General features: G+C 34.3%; 1 protein-coding gene across 1 annotated transcript in view; it reads right to left on the bottom strand.

Moving 5' to 3' along the window:
* Nup98-96 (nuclear pore complex protein Nup98-96) overlaps positions 1-23,952 on the bottom strand; it is a 770,989-nt gene that overhangs the window by 580,514 nt on the left and 166,523 nt on the right. The window contains exons 10-11 of the mRNA XM_090379042.1: positions 22,337-22,508; positions 1,643-1,873 (exon numbers count right to left, since the gene is read on the bottom strand). Of these exons, the coding sequence (XP_090235168.1) occupies positions 1,643-1,873; positions 22,337-22,508 (403 nt within the window). The remainder of the gene's footprint in view (positions 1-1,642; positions 1,874-22,336; positions 22,509-23,952) is intronic.

The raw sequence follows: 23,952 nt of genomic DNA, 5'->3' as shown, positions 1-23,952 counted from the left end.
TCAAAAAAATAACCGCTGTCATGGGTAAAGAAAAGGATTTTGTTTTTTAAAAGTGATTATAATTAGGAAGTGGGAACAAATTGAAAATGTTAAAAAATTAGAATGCCAAATGAGAAGTGTTTAGGACAGTAATCATAGATGTTACTAGGCTTTTTACACCAAGAAAAAGATGTTCAAGATTTAGACCTAAATGGATATGGATGAACAGATGAGACTAGTGGCAGAGAAGAAAAATGCATTAGATGAACATAAATTATCAGGGGGCACAGAAGTCTACAGTAAGTATAGCCTAGTCTGTGATCAATTCACTTGGGGAAGGAGAGATTAAAACAAGTTGCTGGCTAAGAGTGCAAAGAAAAATAATGGCTTTTCATAAGATTTGACCAAACTGCAGGAAAGTCCATTGCACTCGTCTAGTTCACCATGCTGCTTTTCTAGGGCTAAATGGTAGCTAGCTCCATATCGGTGTGTTACTACACTCAGGATAGTGGAATATCAGAAAGACCTTGAGGGTAATTGTACAATCAGATATGAAGTTCTCTGAGCAGTGCAGAAAGGCTGGCAGGACAGCTCATGGGGTTTTGTCAATGATATACAGGAATTTTGCTAGCATGGATAAGATGATTATCCCTTTGTATGAATAAGGCAATGGTCAGGCCACACCTTGAGTACTTCATACAGGTCTGAGGCCTCATTTTAGGAAGGATTTAGAGCTCCTAGAATGAGTACAGAGAAGAACAACAAGATGGGTAAGGAGAACTAGGGGTGCTCTTACCAAGAAATACTTCAGTTCTGTTCTGCAAATTGCAGCAGCTCAATGCTGATGGGATTCTTCCTCTTGCTCAGATTACGCACTTGAGGGGGCATAAATTCAAACTGAGGAAAGACGTTTGCAGAATAGATGTGTGGAAATTTGCCTTTAGCCAGTGAGCAGTTGATTGCTGGAACAAACTTCCATCTGCTGTTATGGAAGTTGATAGCTTAAATAAATTTAAGGAAGAACTAGATAAACTTTTGGAGGGAATGGATAGGTGAAATGGAAAGTGGTGTTTCTTCTTTTGGTTGAAGTTGTATAAGCTTGCTTTCTTGCACGTATGCCACTACTAAAGCTAATAAGGTGGCTGTTCCACTCTTCAGAAATTGAGGATCCATTCAATAATATATAGTTCTATTGCTCAGAACAATCATGATGTAGCATTCCCAAATATCTTAAAAAAAGATAAAAGACTTGCACAAAATTCAAGAGAGCAGTTTTAATAGGGAAACAAAGATGTACTACAAATAAAGGTCAAGTTATAACCCACAAGATCACTTCTAATCTTTCTTTTTTCTAGTAAAATTTGTAGTCTTGTCTTCTTTTAAGAATTTGTTTTACCTGCATAATGTGTGTACTGTGCTCTTCATACATTGCATCATCCATACCAAAACCTTCATTGTGATTTCTGGAGACAGATCTTAGCAACTGAAACCTTGTTAACAGAGCTACCACAGAGAACAAGCACTTACTGCATGTGATTACTACAAACACGAAACTATTATAGTACTGTAAAATAAAAATTGACAAAATCTGATTAAAAACTGACATATTATTACACATATCCATAGAGAATGATAAACTATTTCACAAATTAATAATACTTACTGAATCCTGAGCTCGGAGTCGCTCCAAATGCAAACCCTGTTGTCTTGTTAGCTGCTGAAGTTCCAAATAAAGAACTACCTGTGTTACTCAAATTAAGATTAAATGATGGTGCACCAAATCCAGTCCCAAGGCCAGTTCCTAATGTATTCCCTGTACTGGTCCCAAATCCCGTAGAAACTTTTGGTTGACCAAATAAACTGCTGCTTGTGTTCTGTGTTGCTCCAAATGAGCCTATGAAGATACACCAGTGAGAATCAAATCAATATTAAAATATTTTTCTATAATTTTCTGTCATTAAATGGGAAAAAGTACAGAGAGAGAAAGAGAAGTGGGTAAGCCTACTTTCAATTTAAAATGATCTGCAGGTAACCATTTCATGTGTTGTCGGGGTTTACACTTGATCAAAGTATAAAATTGTTACATGACACGACCTGAACATTGGAAGTATGTTTGAATGCACAATACCATAAGGATCTTGGTGCATCATGTATTGCACCATGTTAACACAAACATATTTGCATACCCTTTTGTTATGTTAAATTTGCATTAAAGCAAATTTAACATAACAAAAGTTATGTTAAATTTGGTTGAGCACATGGAATCCAACATAATACTTTCTACTTTTAACACTAACAAGCACTTAACTTTAAATCAGTGCTTTGCATGATGACATCAGGCAGTTTTTATAAGGCATTAAACATGTACACAGACATTAAAATTGTCGAAAAGAGTTTTGCCTCTCAAGACACCTTCACAAGACTGCTTCAGTAAACTCTCTCTCTCACCTCAAACATAAATTTCTGAATGGTATTACAGTAATCAACTTGAACAAGTTATATATCATATAAAACTTTTCATAACTCACAAAATAATAAGAATCATTAAATTAAATAAATAATATAAATTGCATTTTGAACTAGTTCATTATTAGCAATTAAAATACATTTAAAGGATAATTATACATCATGTGTAATTAATATGCTGCTTGTCAGAATGACCGCTATAACAGATTTACATTCATATTGTCTCAGCTGAGACAATCTATTTTCCTTATTTCACTTTTCAGTGTTATTTGGCATAATGTAATTTTAATTATCTTTCTCACATAGTTTTTAATAAATATGTAAATACCAAACCACATTGCTGCTATGTTGTAACCACTTTGTGTAATTTCCTAAAATTCTTTCTAAGGAAACAATTTTATTTTTTATTCATAGTGTATTTATGGCTCAGAGTGCTGGGCTGTCAGAAGAAAAGAAGTACAAACTTTAATATCAGCAGAAATGAGAATGCTGAGGTAGAGTTTGGGAATAACCCTGAGAGACAGAAGGTGGAATGAAGATGTGAGACAGGAGATGAAAACTGCACCCACCAACTTGAAGATTAGGGAGAACAGACTTGGATGGTGAGGGCACATCCAGCAGCATGTGTTTACCAACATTACCAAGCATGTGCTTAGCTGCCAAGTTCCAGGTCAAAGGAGAAGAGGCAGGCCGAAGATGACAATAGAGAGCAGAGTACGGCAAGATATGCAGGAACTAGAGATCACTCCAGCAGACTGTGCCAATCATACTAAGTGGAGCATTCATCCATGTCGTTAATCCTTAATGGGATAAACAGTGCAGATAAAGTAAAGTAAGTTATAACCAAAGCAATTTATTCAAATCACATATAGTATTTTAATTTGCATTGTTTTTTACTGTAATAAAATTTTAACTTTGGTATTTTAAGATGAATATGAATCAATTTTCATTTCCCTTAAATACTGTTTTCATAACTTTTTTACAGTTTTAATAATCTGCATGTAATTTTCATTATGCACACAATGTATACAGCAATGTGTTAAAATAACAAAGTGTAAACATTGTAACAACAAAGCAACAACGGTGCTTTTCCTTAAATGTCAGAAATATATATATATATATATTTATTTGAAGGTTGTTTTAAACAATTCATCTTAAACATATGAATTGCTCTTTGAGATCTTCCAGTAAATGCTGCAATATCTCCAACTAACTGTAGACACTATCTGTAATAAACAGTGCTACAAAAGTAGCCTTGAAAACCTATACCATTCTTATAGATTGTGAACAACACAAATTTCTTCATAAAGACCACAAACAAATCAAAACACAAGGATTTGATTATGTAACAATATAAAAATGTGCATAAACAACATTTTAACAGGCTTCTGAGATATAATCCTAATTATTCTATTCATCTTCTAATTCTAAAGCCTCTGAAGGTTGATTGGAAATGGCAAGCCTTCACTGTGTAACACCAGAACAACAGAGGATGGTATGCTTGTATATAGTGCAGTTTTTAAATCTGCTGATATTTAAATTTTCAAATTTCAAAACTGGTTTTAAACTTTCATATATCCACCATACAAAAGTAGCAGTCCTCACAATGGTTTGTGAGCTCTCTTCATATTCAAGATATAGAAAAAGGCACATACAGGCACTCCCAACTTATGCAAGTTTTTGGCTGAAAAAAAATGTGGAAGTGTATTTTGCATCCCATAGGAATAGATGGAAGTATTGTGAAAATATCATATTTGAATCCAATTAACACTTTTTTTTTTTTTTTTTTGGTAATTCATTCTAAGACCTCAGAAGTTGAAATTTTCGCTATATAAAAACTATTTAACTCTCTAAAAGGTCATTTTTATAATGGAAATTGTATAGGTTTTGTATAAATTGATATCAAATAAGTAAACACAAAAAAAAAAACACTTTTAACTAAAGGATGTAAAAACAAAACACGTGGCCAACACATTTACAAATGCTACTATTGACTGAGAGGAAGGGCTACACGGTCCAGCCAGAGAATGCACTACACTTTCATCATTATCACCGTTATAATAATCAATTTTGAATGCTTTGTGATATTTTTCTAAAGCACATTTCTAGAGGTCACAACCACTAAAAACAGTTTGCACTTTCCGGTTTACTGGGCTTTTCTGTTAGTGAAATCTATTATAAACAGGTAGTAAACTCTATCTTATTGCATTCGCGATAATACTAATAACTGGAATTGTGTGGGTTTTTACTTTATTATGGTGAAATGCATTTCTCCTTCACTGAAATCTTCAATCATATAAAAAAACATAAATAAATTTTCAGAATCTTCCCTTCATTCCTATTTACTTATTACAATGATGAAGGGAAAGCGACCAACAGAAAATGCAAGTGGTGGCAGTGCTAGGAAACAAAACAAAATTGATTTAGAAATGAAGATGAAAACAATTAAGAAGCAGGACAAAGTTTGTTATTTATTGCATGGGAATTGGTCTCGATGCTTCAACAGTGAATACTATTCTAAAGGACAGTGCCCATATAAAAGAACATGTTAAACGATCACTGCATTTAAGATCAACAGTGATCACAAAATGCATTCAGGTGCTATATTGAAGATGGAAAAGCGATTAATATGGATGGAAAATTAGATTCAGAAGCAAATGCCCCTGAATCTAATGGCCATTCAAGCAAAAGCAAGAAGTATTTATGAAGATATTAAGGATAAGTACAGCGAACCCCAAACCAAGTTCGTGTCAAGCAACGGGTGGTTTAATAGGTTCAAGCATCAAGTAGGTTTCCACAATGTTAAAGTAAAATTTTTGTAATTGCACATTTGTAATTTTGTACACTTTTAAAATTTTTCCTTCACATGAAATGAAAAAATTGAATAAATAATTTTATTTACATGTTTGTCAGATATTTCTATTTTGATTCAATCAAATTCGGTGTGCATAGTTGCAAGTGTTGCATAAGCCTTGAAGGAAATTCGGACTTATGCAAAATTCGACTTATGTAGAATTTTGCGGAACACAACCCTTACCGAAGTCTGGGAGTGGCTGTACACTTGCATCACTACGATGGAACAATTCTTCTAAAGATGACCTACAACTACCACAGAAGAAATGAAGTAAAAACAACTTGTCTTGATTGCTCGCAGGAATTCCAACATAAGTTTCATATGCATTGCAAAACTTGGTGCCACAATGATGCTATGCTAAGTTTCCTGTTTTAGCTCTATAAAATATCCACAGACATAGAAGAACAAGTCTAGAGACAACCTAAGCTTCCATTTGGTAGCCATTTTAAAGCTGCAAAAAAAAAAAAAAAAAAGAGGGAAAAAAAGGAAAAAAAAAAAAGAAACCCTTATATGAATATTACAGGCGCTTATCAGAGTATTTGTATGCAGGCCGGATTAAGGATGAAATAGGCCCCTGGCAATAATATATATATTGCACATACATGTAAATACAAATACTACATAGGTTTTTATATTTATATTGTGAATAATTCCTTCATAAAAATGTAAAATGAGAGGTCAAAAATATTTTGTTTTTTGACTTGAAAAATAAAGTAACAATAAAAAGATATAAAAATAAAATTTAAAAACTTAAGTTAAGTTTAAGTATTCTTTTATATTACACATTTTCTTGATTTATTATTATTAGAAATTTTTATCACTACTTTAGAAAATATTTATACTGAAAATGAGGACCCTGGCCATGGCCGGTTTGGGCATAATGTTAACACAGCACTGTTAGTATGGATTTATGTAATACACAAATGTTACAAAAACATTACACCTTCAACTGCCACTAAAATACTGACAACAGTAAAAAGCCAATGACACCATTTGATTCAGCAGACAAAATACAAATAAGAAAACAGTTAAATACACACAAACCTTTTTTTTTTTTTTTTTTTTTTTCATTACACAGCGTATGACTGCTTCAAAAAAAAAAATACGAGCAGTCAATAAGTATTTATTCACCTAGAAATATCTGAATTATGGATTTGATATAATGTTTATGTATATATATACACACACACACACTTCCACCTAAGTTTTGAATGTTGAGGAAGATTCTTGAATGTGGTATAACATCGTAGATGATTTTACAATATTCTAGAAATTGGGAGTACTGTTTCAATATTACAGAAAATTGTAGATGACGCTTAGAGTATCTTGCAATAATATAAATTGAGGAGTAAGAGCTGTAACTTATAAAATCAAACATCCATCATTCAGAGTGTTGGTATAAGTGATTGCATTTTGTGATAAACATGCAAGAAATAAGGAAATGAATGTTGAAAAAAGAAGTGCTATCATAACCCTGTATAAAGAATATACATACATGCATACATACATGCATAAATACATGCATAAATACACATACATCTAAGTCTCATAAGTTAATGGACATTTATTTGTTTTTCTGCATCTACCAGTTACATGCAACACTGATCTAGAGTCATGAATACAACAAGATGCGGTATCTGAATATGGTTGAAGTCTGATCCATTATAAAATTTCTTCATTTTCAAAGCAAAGAAGCAATCAATGAGGATATGAGAGCCGTATATGGAGGGGTATTGGTTGTTGTAATATGAGGCTGAAAAATTGAAAAAGACATCTCAGGTGTGGGTGAAGCATTGCTCACAATGATTCAGAAGGAAGACCCATCTCAGCCACAGACCCTGCCATTATGGCTTATCCAGTAAAAGACATTATTAGTGATGCTAAAAGGAGGAGGAGGCAAAAAGTGGAAGGAAAGCCATTTCTATCTGACAAATCTAATTTGGGCAGGAATGCTGACAAAGCACAACAAAGAATTATTTGATTGTATCCAGGGAAAAAGGACAAAATAACCAAATTCCTAAAGCAACTTATTATCACTTGCTGGCAGACACTAGAAAAGTAATTTGCAATCATTTAACTGAAAATAAAAAACTTAATAGCAAGGCAGGAGGAATAATGCAATATGGCCATCTTCAGGCACTCCTTTGTTGATGTTGCCAAGGCTGCTCCTAATCTCTTCGATAAAAAGAAATTTAAAGTGTTCCTGATATGTTCTAATGATGATCACTATAGTTCAACCAGAGAGGTTAGCGATGCCATTCTTAAGTGCTTTTGATCACTTTTAAAATAAAACAATTAAGAAATACTAGGGAGATAGTTCTAGTTATAGAGACAGACAAAAAATATTTATAAAAAATTTAAAAATGTAAAATGAATAAAGAATGAAAACAGAGCAATATAAAGCCAAAGACCAAAAATTATAAGTATGATTCTGAACATGATGTAAATAAGAATGAGTTTTTGGAAGACTTGTATTTAAAAGAGTATGATGTGGGTACAAGTTTAACCAAAAGGTTGTTCATAAGATTTATAAAGTAGTTAACTCAATTTTGGAAGTTAGCGGTAAGATAAGGCAGATTCTTATGAACAGAGAGTAGAGTTTATAGGGAATGGAATTCATGTAGGTTTGGAGGCATTCTGTTACAAGATGCTAAAAATATAAGGTATACGTAGCAAAGAACTGTACTAATAAGCAGTACTGGACACATGGGAAGTCATGAAGGATTTATATTTAAGGAGTGCAGTAATAAGGACAAACTTGTCTGTAGTATAAATTGTAAGAAAAATAGGTCTGAATCTAATCATTCTATTTTAGTTGCCTTATTTCCTGAATATAAAAAGGTTTCAGAAACTTTAAAAATAAGAAATATAAACTATGCATAATATGGTCTTAAACCATTGAATTAAACAGACTATGCACATCATCTGATCAAATTGTAAAAAAAATGTAAAAAGAAAATGAGTCTTATTTCAAGAACCCTATAGTCTGGAAATGTTTTCTGGATTTTCAAAGCACTGCAGAGTTATAAATGTTACTGCACAAAACTGTAGTTTTGCTATTGCAATTAGAAATAAAGAGGAAACAGTAACACAGATCAGTCCTTTGTGTAATTCCCACACTACCTGTGTTGAAATTCTCAGTCAGTGGAGTAGGGCATATTTGGTTTCTGTGTACTATCAGTATGACAAGACTCTGGATACACAAACAGTTTATTTGAAAACAGCTTACGAACAGGATGCAGGGAAATAAAATAGTTACTGGCAGTAGTGTAGCTATGGTCTTTTGGGGCAGATCCTTCTGGTGTCACCTAAATGATGTTATCAACTTGAAAAAAAAGTCATAAAACTTAATAAATTTTAAGAAATCACAGAAAACTAAGGAACATTTTGCAAGGAATGTTAAAAATTCAGTGAATTAAGTGTAGTGTATTTACATAGTATTTAATTTTTAAAAATAACTAAATGCACAAGGCATAATACATTAAGAGTAAGAGTTTAATATCTATATAATATTAGTGTAGATACACCATAGATAACTCTTAAGAAACTATGATGGTAGTGTGGAAGGCATCATTTTCTCTGTATCTCGTAGTTTCTTAAGAGTTATCTATATTGTATCTACACCGACATTATATAGATATTAAACTCTTACTCAACGTATTATGCCTTGTGTATTTTTAAATATTATCATATACCCTTTTGGCATCTCTCATATTGTGTGATTATCTTCACAACTGGGTTGCCATGTCTGCAATACCAGGGTACCTGCCCACCCACTGATGATATGCCAATAGCTCTGAAACGGTGCCATCTGGATGGTGGCACTCACTGAGAATAAGTAACAATAGTCTTCTCTATAAGTGAAATGTTACTTATTCGAGGTAGTATAATATCATGGCAACTCGTGAAGGAATAGCACAATATGAGATACAGAGCAAATGATGCCTTCCACACTACAATCGTATTTTCTTAAGAGTTATCTATGGTATATCTACACCGACATTATATAGATAGTATTTAATATAATAACAAAAAGAGAAAAAGAGATGCAAAATGTGAAAATCAATAACAGAAGAGATTTATAGTTTCCATTTTTGTGTCTTCATTTCAGCAAATTTATCGACAACCTCATCAAAATTAATTTTACTGGCATAGTCATTTTTAATAAATAATCCACTAATGAGCAGAAGTCATTTTTTAATTAATTTTAATTTGAAAAGCTTCTTTTGCAAGAAGCTATAGATAAAATATACTGTTAAAAAGAACCTTTAACATAATAATAAATTTGGTAAAGATTTCGAAAAATCCCACTTTATAATCAACTCTACAAACTGCAAAGCTGTCCACTGTTTTGCTTCCTGAACAGCTATTTTTGCAGCTTGTAAGTGATGCCTTAGTCAGCTAATTTCTAATACAATTTCTTCATGATAAAATTTACCGAAAATTTTGGTCAGTTCGAAATACACATTTCATATTCTTCTTTATTCACAACAACCAAATTATATGGTTCAATAATGGCAAACATTGAAAGAATTTCGTCCATCACTTTCAAACGAGCCTCCAATTCTCAACAAAACCTAGCCAGTCATTCATACATCGCTCTTTTTAATTCTTCTTGGAGTGAAGGTTCAACATTCTTCATCATTTCTCCTGGCATTGTTTTTTTATCCTTATTCTTCCTATTGAAATACCCATTTCCTCACAAGTTGTATTTGCAAATTGAAGGGCCCTTTCTACAATTTTATTTCTTTGTTCATTAATAAATAATTTTAAGGTCTGTAATTTTACAACACATTTTTCCAGGCTTATTCCAAATGTTTGTAAATATTTTTGTGTATGGTTAACTTCTTGTAGAATTTTGTAACAGAAAGAAAGATAACTTAGAAAAGAAAAATAACATATGGATGATAATAAAATTTCAGCGGTCCCTCTGGTATCTATATTCTCTTAAGGTTCACACAATGTTTGCAGAATGGAAGTTATTTTTTCAAAATTCATTTTGACGACATTTACAGATTCATAATGTGCACTTCACCTTGTCTGGGCAAGTCTTTTGACTCTCATTCTTGTATGTTTTCTCATTATTTTCCAACGGTGTGAAGAAGAGACTGAAAAGAAAGAATAAAGGTTTTCAAAAATTCCAAAGAAGATTATGCATGGCAAAATGCTTACAAATGAATTCACTCCACATAAATTTAATGAGTGGGTTGCACAGGACATAAACAATGCTTTGGAATTAATTTCCTTGATTTTAGATTGGACCCCCACCATGAATTCCTGCCATGATTGCCGCATTTTCATAGCCCTGACCACGGCACAGATTTATATCCAGTTATTCAAATTCAAATTATATCCAGAAATTATTCAAAATTTCTTTTGTGAGTTCAGCAGCAGTCTTTCCAACAATGGGAAAGAAGCTTAAAAACGACTCCTTCACTTCAACCTTGTCACTTACAGAATGTATCGAATTACTTCACATATTCAGTCAGTGTGGAATATACATCTGGTGTATTGTTAAATAGAATTCCAAAATGTTTAGCTTGTTTTATATTATCTGCTACTATTTTCTCTCTTACAATTTCCTAAAACATTAATAAACTCATTTTGAATCTCTGCCAATAAATATGAAGCTTCTTTCCTATTAGATGAGCATTCAATTCTTAAAATATGTTCTTTCAAAACGGGGTCATAATTTATTAGCATCTCTACCATTTTTCTAAAATTTCCTTTATTTGTAGAAAATATGGATTCATCATGTCCACAAAACGGAAGATTCTGACGGGCTAGAAATAAGATTACATCTAAAAGTCAATGTAAAACATCTCTCCATTTCTTTCTTTCTTTATTCAGTACTGTCTGATGAATATGCTCAATAGTTTGTTGAAACTTCAACCCTGCACTTAAGTTTTTCCAGTTCTCCAAGCACAGGAGATGCTGTTCACCATTTTCCTGGTCAGAAACCTTTGGATTTAATTTCCACCAAATTTTAAATCCCATGATAAAGTTGGATGTTTCAATTTCTTTATTCTCCAATGAAAACAGTTTGCAGCGAAAACAAAATAAATTTCCTGATGATGGTGACTAAATCATCCATGTTCTTAAAACTTTTTCTCCATTTGGCAGTGTCTTATAAAACCAGGAAGTTGTTAGCTGTTGACGTTTTCCTTTAATTTTTTCTCCTGCTCTTTCAACAGTATCAAAATGCCCATCCTTATTTTGAAAATATTCACCACCTTTCTTAATAAAATAAATTCTCCAGTTATCTGGTACCAGGATAGGCCAAAAAGCAACAACATTGGAATACTTTAAAAATGTTTATTTCCTCTTCCTTTTCAGAATCTTCTCTCTGCTCATGTGTATTTTCACTAGATTCTTCTTTACTAGTGGATAAATAACTTTCTCTTTTAGATCCTCTTGAGAAGATGGCTCTTGCACTTGCTCTTCTGATTTAGCGTGCTGAATATCTATTGCACTAGATGTTGAAGGTGTAACATACTTCAACAATGATTCAGACATTGCTTGAATAACTTCCTTCTCTTGCTTTCTTTTTTCAAAATCTGTTGGATTGATTTCGCTTCATTTTGTACTTATATGTAGGGACCTATATAAAGAAGTTCATTAAAAAACAGAAAATATCTGTAAAATAAGTAGAAATCAAAATGAAAAATGAGTTTTCAGAAAATATAAAGGCTCGCCTGTATACTTCATATAAATCGACTCACCAAAAACATTGTGCTAACTTAATGACATGTAAGACAAACTTTGTGGCCAAAAAAAAAGTGGGGGGGGGGTTAAACTAAACACATTTGTAAAGGCTGAATATTGTTCTGATTCCCAGTTTTATATGCCTTAATAACACATACCAAAAATTTAAATGCAAATATTACATTTGCAGTCGGTTAATATAAAAATCAAAGTATCTTGTTGTTAATTCAATAGTGTCAAATAGAAATTTCAACAACTGTAAATTTAAGTGGAGAAAGATAAATTTTAAAAAAAGTTGGAATTATTTTTTTGAAGTTAATACTTCTCTTCTTGTATTTTCAAGCAATGGCACCCCTTTCTGGCTGGCACCTGGGACAACCCCCCCACCTCCCATCACACCACTGGTTACTGACAAGGACTGTAATTTATATTATGTTCTTTGAAATACTGGTAACACCAATTAGAGAAGAGAGATGTAAAAGGAACTGTTCAGTTCTTTGTAGCTTTTAGTCCTGAATACACCAGGTCATCTATGCTAGATTTTCCCCAGGGAAATTTTAGCATAGATGTGGCTATTGAATCAGGAAATCTTTTGGTAGATCAAATCTGACTGAACCTCTAGCAATCACTGCTATACTGTTTTTGAGATTAAGGATAACAGTATGCCAAATCAAATGAACAACAAAACTGATTGCTTTTCTATTAAGACTGTTAATTGGGAGTGCATTGACAAGTATATCAAGAGTATCTACACTGTATTAATATTGTGAATCTGACTGCAATGAAAGCCAAAGGCTTGGTTGATATGGTACAAACCTTGTTATTATAAGGCTTCAGTTGTTTCAATCAAAAGGTAAAAAAAGGTTTGTGAAATCTATCTTGTGGTGAGATTCAGAATCAACCAAAGCTAGGACTGAAGTCATGAAATTCTGTAAGAATTATCAAAGTTACAGAAATGCCTTGTCTCCAAACTTTTAGAGACAAGGCATTTCTTGATGCTCTAAAACAAAGGTATATTAAAGGTTTGATAAGAGGACCTATAATAAAATGCAGCATACAAGAAGTTCCAGTCTTGGAAAGCACTGGTAGGGACTACAGGTGATAGTGATCTATAAGAAGTAGTTTATAAAACAGAGAAAATGAAGTTTTATATATATATATAGAGGGAGAGAGAGAGAGAGAGAATGAATGATATCATACTCAGGAAATTGAGGAGTTTACAAATATCAAGCTAGATAGTTGCAATCAAAGTTACTCTACCTGGGAGAAGAGCCTCAAGTATCAATCTTATTGAGGTCGATGTAACGCTATAACAAAGTTTTATAGTGTAGTTATACCATTAAAATCCTATACCACACAGTTATACTATAAATGTTACATTAGCATTAGCATTAGCATTAGCATTAGCATTAGTAGAGGCATTTGATGCAAGAAAGCAAGCTTATGCAGCATCAGCCAAAAAAAAAAAAAAAAAAAAAAAAAAGTAACATAAATAAATAAAAATAACCACTTCCACTTCACCCCTCTGTTCGTTCGAAATACCTGTCCAGCTGAGCCTTAAACTTATTTAGGCTATCAACTTCCACGACAAGGGATGGAAGTCTGTTCCACCCACCAACCACCCGCTGGCTAAAGGCAAATTTCCGCACATCTATCCTACATCTGTCTTTCCTCAATTTGAATTTATGCCCTCTCAGGTGATTTTTCTGAGCTAGAGGAAGAATCCCATCAGCATTGAGCATGCTCAAACCATTCAAGGCTTTGTACACCTCTATCAGATCACCCCGCTGGTGCCTAGTTTCCAGACACTGTAATTTGCAAAACTTAAGCCTTTCTTCGTAAGAGAACCCCTTTGTCCCATTCACCAATCTAGTTGCCCTTCTCTGTACTCGTTCCAGCAGCTCTACATCCTTCCTGAAATGAGGCCTCCAGGCCTGTATACAGTACTCTAGGTGTGGCCTGACCATTGCCTTATACAAGGGAATAATCACCTCCTTATCCCTGCTAGAAAAATTTCTATATATCATTGACAATACACCATGAGCTACTCTTGCAGCTCGTCTGCACTGCTCAGAGAACTTCATATCTGCCTGCACCACCACCCCCAGGTCCCTTTCATTCTCTACCACTGTCAGTGTAGTACCACAGAGTTGATACGTTGCTCTGGGGTTGCTGTTTCCCATATGTAGTACTTTACATTTGTCAATGTTAAACTTCATTTGCCACCTCGAAGCCCATCTGCTCAACCTTTCCAAATCCTGTTGCAGCAGCATAGTGTCAGTAGTGTCCTTGACAACCCTGCCAACCTTTGTATCGTCTGCAAACTTGGACATTAAGCCTGATATACCATCATCAATATCATTTATAAATACAGAAAACAATAAAGGCCCCAATACTGAACCCTGAGGGACTCCACTAATAACATTAGTCCACGATGAGCAGTGTCCATTGATTACCACTCTCTGTCTTCTCCCCCTCAACCACCCCTTTATCCATAGCAGCAACTTGCCTCCAATGCCACACTGCTCCAATTTGTGCAGCAGTCTTCCATGTGCAACAGTATCAAAAGCCTTTCTAAGATCCAAGTATATAATATCAAAGTTATTCCCTGCATCCAGTTCTTTTGTGACTGCATCATAGTATCCAATCAAATTGGTCAGGCAAGACTTCCCCTTAACAAAACCATGCTGTGTCCTAGCTATAACTGAAGTCTTGTCTAGATGATCCTGCAGTGCTTCTTTCACCAGTGCCTCCATTAATTTTCCGGGAACAGAAGTTAAACTCACAGGTCTATAATTACTTGTGTCAGCCTTTGATCCCCCTTTGTGAATTGGGGTCACATTTGCACATCTCCAGTCAATGGGTACCTCCCCTGAGTCCAAGGAAGCTCTCATAATTATGGCTAAGGGTTTGCTTACCTCCTTTGCTGCCTCCTTTAATATAACTGGATAGATCCCATCCACCCCAGGTGCCTTTCTTGTGTTTATCTTCAACAATTTCTCCTCCACTTTGCTCTCAGTTATTACAAGATTCTCTAGCTTACTGCTAGAGTTGAATACACCTCTGGCATTCCCCTCGCTGAATAACTCCTCATGTGTGAATGTCGATGCAAAATATTCATTTAGTTTGTTAGCTACCCGAGCAGGGTCATCAACAGTTGACCCATCGATCTCAAGTGGACCAATCTGATTCATCCCCTTCCTTCTAGAGTTTACATAAGTAAAGAACTCTTTGCTGTTTTTCTTCGCATCCCTTGCCAAGGATCTCTCGTAATCTGCCTTCGCCTGCCTAACCTCCTTTGTAACTTGGTTACAGATCAACTTGTATCTATCATAGGCATCCGTGTCACGTGTTAATTTGTATGTATCCCATGCATTTTTCTTCTCTGCCATATGCCTCATTAGTTCATCTGACAACCATTTAGGCCTAAACCTTGAACAATATTTCTTAGTTGGTATGTAAAGCCTAGTAGCTTCCACGATAAGTTCTTTGAATGCTTCCCATTTTGAATTTGCTGTTGGCAATATCATCAGTTGATCCCACTGTATAGAATTTAAATACTGTCTCAGTCCATTGTAGTCGCCTTTACGAAAGCAATACCCCTTCCCTTTACCCCTAATGGTAGTTACCTCTTTGAGTAACTCCCACTTCAGCACACTGTGATCACATGTTGACAAATTAAGTATCTCCAACTTAATGTTAGTGAAAAATGGTTTTTCCAGAACATGTTAAAATTCTGAAAGATAAAGTAGAGTACACTATGCATTTTATAAAAAAAAATTCCTTGATTCAGAAACAGCCTTTTCTGAGAAAAGGCTGTTTCTGAATCATTTTCTAATGCTTATTTCAAAATTGACTTCCATTTGTTTCCATCAACATCAGATTTCTTCAAAAGTCACAAAAGAAAATTTGATTTTTCAGAAAATTTTATTAATTTTGGCAGAATCTATGCACTGAAATTACAACAAAATGTTACTTTTACCAAGACATATATATTTAAATACATGTTAAAAACACTATTAAAAGGGGGCACACTGCGTAATAAGTCCACTGAACAAATTTGCATATTTTTTTATTTTTTTATTTTCTTGCAGATCCTTCTATTTTACAGTCCCTCTTCAGCACCCAGCAATAGTCAGCCATCGTGTTGACATTCCACCTGCTCTTGTATCTCATCTCCATGTCTTAATGTCCTGGTGAAACCTCTCACCCTGCTGTTCACTAACACTTCCTAGATTTTCTGGGAAGTAGTCAATGTGGAAGTGTAAAAAATGTACCTTGAAATTTGTCAACATATTTTCAACTATATCCTTGTAGTGTGGATTCCTGTTGTTACCTACGACAGACCTGAAGCTAATCCATGCATTTTTCTTTTATTCATATTTCCCTCACAATCTCAGTCCCTCATCAGTTTGCAAATTTGAGATACAACAAAAATACCTTGTTTTAGCCTCTCCTGGGTGAAAAGTAGGGGACTAGTTCTCATTCTCTGTCTGTACCATGAGAAAAACATCCCATGTGCTAGAATATTTTTTGACTTAGTCTAGAACCAAGGAGTTCTACAGATTCCTTTGGTAAATTTAAATTTCTTACCAGATCTTGAGTTCATGCTGTAAAAACAGCTGAAGGTAATGGACTCAATGTCTCCAGGTGTGCAGACTTCAGTTTCATATTCAGAAGCTTCACTTTCATCACTCTCTGCTGTTACATTCTCCAATATAAGTGGAGGGCATGGAATCAGCAGTTTATCCATGCGGGACTGGTCTAATGGCAGATGGAATATTAGGATACGCAATTACATTTTTGCATTGTATCCCTCTACATTAACTAAGGAAAAGTAGTAGTCATCACAGTGGTTTGTAGTCACCGCCCCCAAAAACCATGGAAATTGCAAATATGACATAACCTTTTTACCATTTTTCCAGAATCTCAATGCTTCAAAAACAGGTTCAGCAAACTTTATATGGAGTCCATTGTTTATCTTGATCACTGAGTTTCACTCCAAAATAAGCATAACACATTTTTTACAATTCTGTAATATCTTGTTTGAAGTGTTCAAACATTTGTGTGAAGACATTTTACTCACTTTTCAGCAGAAGTTTCATTGTTATTTGGTTTTTTAGGAGCATTAGCAACTAAGGCCATATTGCTCCAGGATGTGCGGTGGTCATTCCCTGACCTTTCCGCATCCTCCATATTTGGTGGTGACGGGCTCGAACCCCGGTCTAATCAAGAAGCATGTGCTACGCACTGCTGCTCCTTCCCACCTGGCTACGGAGGCACCTCTAGAAGTTTGATATGGTAATCTCAAAAATAAACTGAGCTCATATTGATAAATACTACTGCATGGCACTCTCAAGGTCAAGAAACAAATGACTAAAGGTAGTATGGCCAATATGTGAAGATTTAGTCTACAAATTCCCAGAATTTAGTCCAAATTTAATACAATTTGTGACATCAACTTAGGTTATTTGTGAAAAAATGGTACATGATAGAAAAAAAAAAATAAAATAAATAACATTTCTGAAATTAGCATAAAAACTGAGCCAAAAAAAGCTATTAGGTTACAAACATCAAAAACCATATAGAATGGTGTAACCTTCCAAAGCTGAAAAGAATAACAAAAGCTGAGTTGGGGGGGGAGGGGTAAGAAGAATATTGGGAATGATGTATGAATGTCTTTTTTGCCTGTAATTATCTAGGCTGTTCTTGTTTGGGTGCATAGGGTGGACAATAGTGCTGTTAAAAGACAATAGTAAAAATATACAGACTAATATTATTAGGCACTAAGAACTGTAGCTAATGATGCCCTTTTTGTTATTTCAAGTAGAATGCCTGTTGACTTTATTACTTTCAAGACCACTTAAATAAACTGTCATGGAAAATTGGAATTAAGTCTTTTCCATATAACAGGTTAGGCTACCAGCCTCAGGCATCGTAATTTTAAGGAGGGGGGGGGGAGAATCAGAATTAAGGCAGAATTAATTCCTTTATCACATAGGTTACTATTGTGGATACCACAATAAGACCTTAGATAGTATTTTCAAGACAAAGTTAAATAAATTAGATACAGAAGGTTCTCCATATTGTGATTGTGGAGGAATGGTGGACTCCTTGTATAATCTAAGAACATTATGGTGACATTGATCTTGAATATGGAAGAGATGATTCTGGTAAATTTAGAAATTAGCTAGGTTCACTAATAAGTTTATACAAAACGAAAAGAAGATTTCTGTAGGTGACGATAGTAGAGCTAGTACCTCCTGTCAGTCGGAATGGGCATCCAATGACATACGTTTCTGAGATAAACCTGGCATACTTAAGTTAATGTTTCTTTGTTTCATTTCTAACTAATGAATTAACCAACTGTTGTGTTGATTTGAATAGCTGACATGATTTGCAGTTAGAGATGAATTCTTGAGTTCTTGAGAAAAGTCCAAGAATATAGCAGCATGATGTGGTTGAAACTTAACCTCAGGAAACATCAATTTAGCTAAGTGGAGCATTTGAAATGAAATAAGTGCACTTGTTAGTTTCCCAAAGACTATTGTGCTTCAATTATTTCTCTCTCCATAATAGCTTCTGGTAAATTTCTCACACTAAACACAACAGAACTGATAATTCAAAACATCTATCATTTCATCAATTTCTTTATCCTCAATTATACTGAGAAGTACTGGAAATGTGTCCACAAAAAATTTCAAATTTGAAAATGATACATTGCCAACTGATGAAATTTGCACTACCTCAGCATTTATAAGAACATTATTTTTCAATGAACATGTGCACCCTATAGTCACATACAGTAATAAAGTATTTCTTCAAAGAACAAAATCTTGTCATTTTCATATCTGACCCTAGAGTAGATTATTATTATTAGCCATATGGTGCAAGGAAGCCTGAGGCTTATGCTGCACCAGCCAAAAAAAAAAAAAAAAAATTCTGAATTACTCAGAGAGAGAGAGAACAAACAAGAGTTAGAAGTAGAAGGGAATCGCCAAGAAAGAGAAAAATGATGATATCCAGCTCAGGACCCTGGGTATGCCAAGCCAATACTCACCAGATGTGAGCCCCTGGGATAAGAAATAAGCAGAATCACCCTTCTAGTTTAATCTGCTATGGAAATAGACTTCCAAAATGGAAGAAGATTTAAAAGTTGTTGGTATAACAAATTAATGCATCAATCCTTCAGCACAGGAATAATGATCTCAGTATATGAATGTGGGATATGCTTGAATGAAGAATTATTTTCAGATTTTCAAACATTGGCATAACATTTAAGAGAAACAAACAAATTGCTTTATACAAACCAGAAGAAAGAAAAATGAAAACTTTCCACAAGTGAGAATAACATCCTTAGAATTATCAGCTTGCTTAGCATTTTAGGTTTGCTTTCACAAGAAGTGTGCAATTCAAATGTTCTTTTTCATGATTCACCAACTTGTCTTTTTTCAAAGCTTTTTATGGATCATGAACTAGATTTGGATATGAGCTAGTACCATACACCCATACTTTTCGATTTGTGAACTTTGAAAAAAGTGCTCATATAGCTTTTCTCACCACTTCTAACCTCTTTAAATAGACTTGTCAGAGGTTGCTCTAACAGTCTAGTTAAACATTTAACCAAAGACTGCAATATGTACATACATGCATGCTTCAAAATCTTTTTTTTTTTTTTTCCCTTTACTGATGTGCATCAGTTAAAACCGTTTAAATCAATCTTTCCTGTTAGTACTTCTTTCTAGGTAGTAGATGTTCTTGAAATACTCATCCACTTTCACAGGCAGCCTCCTTTCAGCACACAATTTAATGAGATTATAAGGATAGACACTTTAAGAAAGATAATGTAGCAGATGTTGCATGCCTTCAGATGTGTTGATAACAATATTTATAACAATAGTAGTTCAGTTCAGACTTTGCTGCCATGAGCACTTCCAAAGCTGCATTAGAAAAAGATCAGATTTCATTTTTTCACCTGGTTGAATATTCTCAGACACTCAGCATTGCTATAAAGAATTACTAAAATACTTTACATATTGCTTGTTACATTTCATGCTTCTTTGTCAGTACCCCAAACAACTTGACACCAATTCTTTTTTCTTTCACAATAGCATCTCATAGGTTGTCATCACACTGATACAAACAGAATCAGAACAGATCTGTAAAATATCTTTTTTTTTTTTACCTTTAATGATATTAAGTATAGGATACTGTGTGTGTGTGCATGCATGCACAATTTGTGAAATCAATTGTTTATATCCAATAGCATTATTGAATGATCAATTGGTTCTCCAAATATGATTATACAGAATACCCCAACTTACGCAAACTCGGAGTTACGCAGTTCTTGATTTTTTCGTTTGGTGTATATCTAAAATTAGCTTACCAGTGATTTGGAAGTCAAATCATAAAGCTTGGGTGACAGCTTCCGTTTTTCAGGACTGGTTTGGTCACCACTTCATAACCGAAGTTGAACGTTATTGCAAGTCTAAACAGATTCCATTTAAAGTGATGCTTCTTATTCACAATGCACCGGTCACCCTCCTGCCACCCTAATTAATTTCGACCCACGTGCGAAAGTTGTGTTTTTGCCTCCAAACACAACCAACTTGCTTCAACCGATGGACCAGGGAGTCATCAAAACATTCAAGGCTTACTACATGAGGCATTCGTTTGCACGTCTGAACGAAGCTGTGAGACAAAATAGTGAGATATCTGTTAAAGACTTTTGGAAACAATTCAATGTTTTAGATGCCGTAAGAATCACTGAAGAATTTTGGGATGAAATTCACAAAAAAACATTGAATGGTGTCTGGAAGAAACTTTGTCCATTTTTTTTTTAAAAACGAGACGAAAACAACGCCAGAAACTGATCATATCGCTCATGTGATAGAAGAAGTTGTTAATCTTGCCAGGCAATTAGATTTGGAAGTCAATGGTGATGATGTCAACGAGCTGTTGGATTCACAGTCAGGAGCTGACAATGAATGAGCTCATAGAGATGCGTGAGCAAAGCATCACTGAAGTATCCGACACTTCAGACCCAGTTCTACCAGAAAAGCACATGACAATTGCAAGCTTGACAGAAGGTCTCAGCTCAATTGAAAAGGGCTTAAAAATTTTAGAAAACATAGACTCCAACGAAGAATGTGTTATAGCTACAAAGCAAGGAATAAAAAAATTATTAGCTTGCTACGAAGAAATTCTGCGTGAAAAAAAAGATGGTGCTGTGTCGTCAGACGAATTTGTTAGATTTTATGAAGCCATTGACATCGAAATAACTTTTTTATGTAACTCATTTATTTTTTTAATACATGTTTTGTATTAATATGGATAAAGAACTGCAATTTTATTAAATATTTTTCTTCTAAACTAGTGTTTTTGTTAGTCCTTGGTCTCAATTAAACAAAATTTATATGTATTTATATGCAAAGTTGTACTTGCTCGACTTGCGCGAATTCGACTTAAGCGATTTTCGTCGGATCCACCTATCGCGTAACTTCAGAGTATTACTGTATTTAAGTTAACTGTTCTGACTTTTATCACACTGTCTCTGCACTTCTCTTATCGGTCTTTTGTAAAACAAAGAATGCAGCTGTTACTAATATAATGACAGGAGAAGATGGGTGTTTTGGCTGTTTTTTGCCTAATCTATTAGACAGAGGTTCCCAAATTTTCTCCCTTAATGTCTCGGTAATTTTTTCACGGAACCCCTAAGCCAAAAGAAAACTTCAACTCATCTATGACTATCTCAGTACAATAGCACCAACCAGCACAGAATCCAAAAGGACGTTTTCTGCTGCTAATTAAATATGTACCAAAATTAGATCATTTAAATGATAACACTTTGACTACTTATGTTTCTTAAGAGCTCACTTTATTCAGACAGGTAGTGCGGATGCTTAGACATAACCAAATTTTCAGTTTCAATATGCATATTTTTTTGTTTTTAGAATATGCTGTATGTTTAATAATATTTTGTTAGAATAGTTATCATTGTAATAAAAGTTTGAAATATGAATTCAATAATTACTCGTTTTTTTTTTGTTATTTTATTGCACTTAATTATCAAAATTTATTGCAAAAAATGTTCTTTTTTGGAATTCTGGTATTAATATCGGTATCCTGGTTTCATACATTAAAAATACTGAAAAACCGGTGTTGAGATTTTGACCGGTATTGTGAGCCCTAAATCACATGGTGGAAGTGTAATGAGATTAAACAAATTTTATGATAGCTTACAGAATTTTTCAGCACCAATTAGAAATGTGGAAAATATGGCAAGCTCAAACACTAAATGACAAAAGATATTATTAATATATGACAACTTACCAAATCCAGTTGATGAAGTTCCTAAACCAGTTCCTGTTCCAAATAATGAACCAGCTGGCTTCTGCCCAAATAATCCAGTGCCAGTATTAGTACCAGTACCAAATGTAAAACTACTAGTAGTAGTAGTATTAGTTGACCCAAAAGCAGTAGACTTAGTGCCAAACAATCCAGTCTGAAAGAAAATTATTTCTATATTGAAGCCTTAAGTAAAAGAACATAGTATGCATAAAGACTAGTGATGGACCAAAATTAAAATGAACTCATTCTGACACCCACAAAAACAAATAACTAAATTAAGACTAAGGCGCATTTAGGGCTAGAGCCTCAAGCTGCGAACAAATTTAGACTATGTATATAAAGTGCTTAGCATCATAATACACAGCCATTTCTGAATAAACAGAAAATTTTTAAGGTGGCATCGTTTTAGGTTATATCTCATATTGTGAATGCCTTCACAACGAGTTGCCATGATATTGCACTACTTCGAATAAGTAACGCTTCACCTAAGGAGAAGACTAGTGTTACTTATTCTCAGATAGGTGGTACCTATAGGTGGTACCTATCTGAGAATAAGTAACACTAGTCTTCTCCTTAGGTGAAGCGTTACTTATTCGAAGTAGTGCAATATCATGGCAACTCGTTGTGAAGGCATTCACAATATGAGATATAACCTAAAACGATGCCACCTTAAAAATTTTCTGTTTATTCAGAAATGGCTGTGTATTATGATGCTAGGCACTTTATATACATAACTAAATTAATTAATTTCATTTATACCTCAGATGGCCAAGGCCAGAAGAGTTTACATATTCATTGTGACTACATGCATACTGAATTATTAAGAGCATTCAGAATTTTTGACATGACAGTTCACAATAGGCAATGCATTTTTCAGTGTACAGGCCTAAACTTTCAAACTCCTTACTTGTGATTGACCCACTAATTACTGGGCACGATCCATTAAAACATAAAAACACCAAACATTTGAAAGAACACTGATTTGCACTAAGTAGAAGCCATTATCTTAACTGCTACCCAGCCAAAGGATAATTATCCTTTCAATGAATAGTAATCAAGAACTGAAATATAATCTTTTTGGAGTTGACAATTGCGGATGTTCTCTAATGAGATGTTGCTTGTGGACTCCCTGTCTTTATTTATTTATTTTATTTACTTATTTATTATTATTATTTATTTCATTTATTTTAGAATTAACACTCTTCCTTTAGTGGATGTGAGTGCATGTTTCCTTGGGCAGGGAGTGATGCATTTACAGTGCTGGAAGTACATGTTGCTTTGTTTCTTTCTTATTTTTGTGATTTTATTTTATTCTGAATATTAGAATATCTTGGTATTCAAGAAGAATTGCATCCTGCAACGCAGACTAACAGTGACCACTTTATTAGGTACACCTACCTAAGAGCAAGTAATCTCCTCCCTCCTACCCAGTCTGGATTCATCATGCCATGGACAAGCATGCACAGAGATGCTCATCCATATCAACTCAACTGCTTCACAGAGCTGTTGCAAATTGGATGGTTGTGGATTTCAACTCTGAAGAGCTGAATTCCAACTCATCTCAGGGGTGTGCTCAATTGGATAGCAATCTGGTGAGT

The sequence above is a fragment of the Mastigoproctus giganteus genome, chromosome 8, assembly GCF_048544385.1.
Source record: "Mastigoproctus giganteus isolate SK-2022 chromosome 8, ASM4854438v1, whole genome shotgun sequence".
NCBI classification, from domain to species: Eukaryota; Metazoa; Arthropoda; class Arachnida; order Uropygi; family Thelyphonidae; genus Mastigoproctus; species Mastigoproctus giganteus.
The sequence above is the reverse complement of the archived record's forward strand: the minus strand, read 5'-3'. Positions and strand labels throughout refer to the sequence as shown.